At 53.5% G+C, this 4935-nt stretch overlaps 1 protein-coding gene across 2 annotated transcripts in view; it reads right to left on the reverse strand.

Moving 5' to 3' along the window:
• The window catches only part of TMEM40 (transmembrane protein 40), a 27174-nt gene that overhangs the window by 2030 nt on the left and 20209 nt on the right, over window positions 1-4935 (reverse strand). For both annotated transcript variants that reach the window (XM_027776663.1, XM_006160652.3), the window contains 5 exons: window positions 3527-3562; window positions 3148-3180; window positions 2759-2806; window positions 1299-1370; window positions 1148-1222 (listed from right to left, as the gene is read on the reverse strand). In XM_027776663.1, coding sequence (XP_027632464.1) covers window positions 1148-1222; window positions 1299-1370; window positions 2759-2806; window positions 3148-3180; window positions 3527-3562 — 264 coding nt within the window. The remainder of the gene's footprint in view (window positions 1-1147; window positions 1223-1298; window positions 1371-2758; window positions 2807-3147; window positions 3181-3526; window positions 3563-4935) is intronic.

The following is a 4935-nucleotide window of genomic DNA, read 5'->3' on the forward strand; positions in this document are numbered from 1 at the left end:
AGGTCTGCGGGTGCAGGCCCCTCTCCCGCCCCGCCCCGAGTCCAGACAGAGCCCGCCCACACGGGCAGAGCCCGCCCACACGGACAGAGCCCGCCCACACGGAAAGAGCCCGCCCACACAGAGACAGAGCCCGCCCACACGGACAGAGCCCAGATGGTAGGATCCAGCACAGGTCAGGCTTAGATAACAGCGGGAGTGTTATTGTTATTAAGAACAGCAACCAGGAATTATGGTCACTGCAGGAAACTGGAGGGCAGTTTGGCCCCCAGTTCCATTAGCTCTTTTTTCTCTTTTGAGAGGTTTTTGCTACAGGGCACATGTGCTCATCAGAAAGACAGAGACAGAGAGACAAAAAGTGAGAAATCACCCCTCAGGGGGGATGGCCACGGCGCAATCCCTTCTCCATTCTCCTCTCCGGATCTTGGGCACGCACGCACACGCACCTGGCGTGAGTTTAAGCCACCAGGTCTGGGACTTGAATCGCTGTCGACTACATGGGAGTCCAGCGACATAGCCATTACGTCATCTGCTGGTCCCTCTATTAACTCTTATCACCAGTGTTCGATACCTGGCTAGTTCTGCCTGTTTGCTGTTACTAGCTGTTTCTGTTGCCTTCTGATGGAGCTGCCCACTTTTTCACAGGGCTTTGCCAATGACTTCACACTGACCTTGAAAGCCGTTGGAAGAAAACATGAGCCTGAGAGAACTAGCAGTTAGCATAATGGCTATGTCGCTGGACTCCCATGTAGCCGACTGCAGTTCGAGTCCCGGACCCAATGGCTTAAATTCACGCCAGGCGCATGTGTTGTGCATGCCCCCGATCCCGAGAGGAGAATGGAGAAGAAAGGATTGCAGCATGGCCATCCCCCCGGGGGAGTGATTTCTCACTTTCTGTCTCTGTGTCTCTCTTTCTCTCTGGCAAGTGCACGCGCCCTATAGCAAAAACCTCTCCAAAAAAAAAAAAAAAAAAGAGAAAACATGAGCATAAAGAAATTAAAAAAAAAAAAAAGTTTACGGTGCAACTCTCAAGGCCTTGGCGAACATGTATGGCCAGTCCAGACGCCACCCTTCCGAAGACATGCGTGTGCGAGTAAGTGTGTGTAAGTGCTTGCGCCTGGGTACGTGGTGGGGGACAGGGGATGCTTACTCAGCCCGAAGTAGATGCCGACGGTCTCCAGGGAGGCGAAGGTGAGGAGGCCAACCCCGAGGGACATGAACCAGTCTGGAAGGGCAGCGAGGGAGGGGACGGTCACCGCAGGTCTGACGCCACTGTCGCCCACCCTAGCCCGCCCCCTCACCTGCGTAGTAGTGATAACAGACCAGCAAGGCCCCGATGGCAAAGCAGAGGAGGACGAAGTGAAAGAACTCGTCTGGAAAGGCAGAGGCGGGGGTGACCGTTAGCTGCTTCTCCCCTCTCTGTTGTAACTGTATTTACTCAGTGCTGGGGCCGGGTGGTTAGGGGAACAGAGCACACCTGGCCTACAGTGGGGTTCAAGGGACTCAGACCACCACACCCCCTGCCAGCCCCTCTAATCCTATTCTTTAAAAGTGATCTGGGGACCAGCAGTTGGCATAATGGCTATGTGGCTGGACTCCCATGTAGTGGACTGTGGTTTGAGTCCCAGACCCGGTGGCTTAAACTCACACCAGGCACGTGTGCATGCGTGCCCAAGATCCTGAGAGAAGAATGGAGGAGAAGGGATTGTGGTGTGGCCATCCCCTCTGGGGGGTGATTTCTCGCTTTCTGTCTCTGTCTTTCCGGCAAGCGTATGCCCCCTATAGCAAAAACCTCTAAAAATAAATAAATAAATAATAAAAATGATCTGTTATTGGGGTCAGCCGGTGGTGTGGTGGTTAAGATACTAGACACCCAAATGGCTGACGATGGTTCGAGTCCTAGACCTGGCGGATTGCCTTCTCATCTTCTTTCTCTCTCTTTCTCTCCCTCTTTCTGGTGAACGTGTGTGCTCTGTCGCAAATTTTAAAGAATGATAATGATAAATAAAATTAAATAGATACTTTAAAAGAGAGGTTTTTTGCTATAGGGTATGTGTGTTCACTAGAGAGACACAGCAACAGAAAGAGAAATCACCCCTTGGGGAGATGGCCATGCCGCAATCCCTTCTCCTCTATTTGCCTCTCAGGATTTTGGGCACACACGCACACGTGCCTTTGAGTTTTAATCTGCTGGGTTTGGGACTTGAACCATGCTCAACTACACTGGAGTCCAGTGACATGACATGACTTTCTGCTAGTCCGTAAGTATATAATTCTAAAAAACGAAAACAAAAAACACAAAAACAAACAAACAAACAAAACCCAAACAATTATTGGCAAAACTTTCCAATATATTTGTACATCTTTGCTGTAGGGCAGGTGCACTTACTGGAAAGACAGAGACAGAAAGCGAGAAATCACCCCCCGGGGGGATGGCCACACTGCATTCCCTTCTCCTCCATTCTCCTCTTGGGATCTTGGGCACGCACGCACGCACACGCACCTGGAGTGAGTTACCAGCCATGGAGTCTGGGACTCGAACCATGGTCAACTATGTGGGACGTAACCATTACACCATCTGCTGGTCCCTCCCAGAGTGATTTTCAAGCCACCAAGTTCAGGGCTTGAACTGTGGAATTGGCTATACAGGATCCAGCGCCTTAACCACCGCACCACCTGCGGGCCTGGCCCCAGCTGCCTTTGGCCCACAGGAATCTGGACCCCACAGACAGACACGGCTTTGGAACATCAATTTCCTCACCATCTTTCTTTATATTCAGTCTTCTTAACTGAGCGGCCTCCACTTCTCCTTAGAAACAAGACAGAGAGAGAGGCCGGGCTTTCAGTCTACACAGGGGAGCAGGTGGGCTGTCCCTGCCTCTCCGACACTTGATCTCCTGGGGGCTTCTTCTGACCCAGAGGGGACTCCTGCAGGGCCCTCCAGTCCAGAAAGCCATGAAGGTGGGGTGACTGTCCTCGGGGCTCCCCAACTTCCCCCCAGGTCTGTATCCCATTTCTCCTGCATTAGAGGTGACCTCCCGGCTGCCGACAGCCCATACTGGGACGACCCACCCTCAGGGCGTCTGCAGCCCTCCCACCCTCCTTGAATCAGGCCGCTCACGCCGGTCCTCTTGGAGCATGCGTGTTTACCGTGTGCTGGGTCAGAGCCTCTCCTGCGCAGTCCTGGAAATGACAAACTCCGCGTTAGCACTCCGGGCAGCCTGGGGTGGCCATGGGAGACCTGAGCTCTCCACCCGCATGGACTCTTCTGTGGGGTGGGGTGGGGGTGGTGTAACTCCAGACTCCTGCCCGGCCTCCTCTGATGTCCATGGCCTCCTACTTCCTGCTGCTGCTGCAGCAGGCCCTGCCCCAAGCGTGGTGTGAAGCCCAGCCCAGAGACCCCATTCCCCACCCCGCTCCACCCCTGTCTCTCATGACCACGCCCCCGACAGCAGAGGCTGGGGCAGGGGAGAGGCCATGTCCAGCTCCCTCAATGCCAGCGCCCCCCCTCCCGCCCCCAGACACTCACCCGATTGCCCAGCTGGCACCATCTCTCCAGACCCATCTGCAGGAAGGAAGGTCAGGGATCACCCATCACCGCCATGGTGGGGGGGAGGCAGTTACACCGCAGGGGAGGCGGGGCCTGAGCGCTTCCCCCTGGCCTGCCAGGTGCAGGCTGGGACCGAAGCCGGTGGAGGGTCCTGCCCGTCTGTGGGCGGCCACCACCGACAGCCGTGGAACGCTGCGTGGGAATGCCTGCCCATTCTTACAGGGCTTCCTGCTTCCCATGAGAAGCCATGGCTTATCATAAACGTCCTCGTTATAATAAAGGGTTGACAACTCTCCTCCACAAATGGAAGAGGCCATTGTGGGACCAGCCAAGGGGTGGCTAAGGCTCTGGATCCCACGTGGCCAGCTGTGTCCTTGAAGCCCTGGACCCTTGGTCTGAAAACCATGCCAGGCACATGTGCGTGCTTAGAGAACAACAGTGCCTCAAACCCCAAGAGAAAAATGGAGGAGAAAGGATTGTCGTGTGGCCATCCCCCTTGGGGTGATTATTTTCTATCTCCAGCAAACAGCAAATTAGAAAAATAATCATAATACAAATGCCATTGTTGGGGACCAGAAGTTGGCATAATGGCTATGTCACTGGACTCCCATGTAGCCGACCGTGGTTCAAATTCCGGACCCCGTGGCTTAAACTCACGGTGGGCTCGTGTGTGTGTGTGTGCCCAAGATCCCGAGAGGAGAATGGAGGAGAAGGGATTGTGGCGTGGCCATCCCCCCTGGGGGGTGATTACTCGCTTTCTGTCTCTATGTCTCTCTCTGTCTTTTTGACGAGCACATGAGCCCTATAGCAAAAACCTCTCCACTAAATAAATAAATAAATGCTACATCAGATGGGATCAGTACATGGTGTAATGGTTACGTCACTGGACTCCCACATAGTTGACCATAGTTCGTGTCCCGGACCTGGTGGATTAAAACTCATGCTAAATGCCTGTGCACACATGACCAAAATCCCTAGAGGAGAACAGAGAGGGGATTGTGGCCTGGTCTTCCCACTGGGGGGTGATTTCTCCCTTTCTCTCTTTGTCTCTCCAGTGAGCGCACGCGCCCTATAGCAAAAACCTCTCAAAAAAAAAAAAAAATGCCACCAACAACTTAACAGTTGTAAGTGGCACGGGTTCCTGAATATAGCAATATGTAAGATAATGTCATGTCACATAAACCATGGCTTTTTTTTTTTTTTTTGAGAGGTTTTCGCGATAGGGCATGTGTGCTCACCAGACAGACAGAGAGAGACAGAGAGAAAGAAAGCAAGAAATCAGGGCCGGCAGGTGGCATGGTGGATGAGGGCGCTGGACTCCCACATGGCTGACCACGGTTCAAGTCTCGGAGCTAGTGGCTTTGTTTCTCTCGTTGCCCCCCCCCCCT

The sequence above is a fragment of the Tupaia chinensis genome, unplaced genomic scaffold (genome assembly GCF_000334495.1).
Source record: "Tupaia chinensis unplaced genomic scaffold, TupChi_1.0 Scaffold000704_1, whole genome shotgun sequence".
NCBI classification, from domain to species: Eukaryota; Metazoa; Chordata; class Mammalia; order Scandentia; family Tupaiidae; genus Tupaia; species Tupaia belangeri.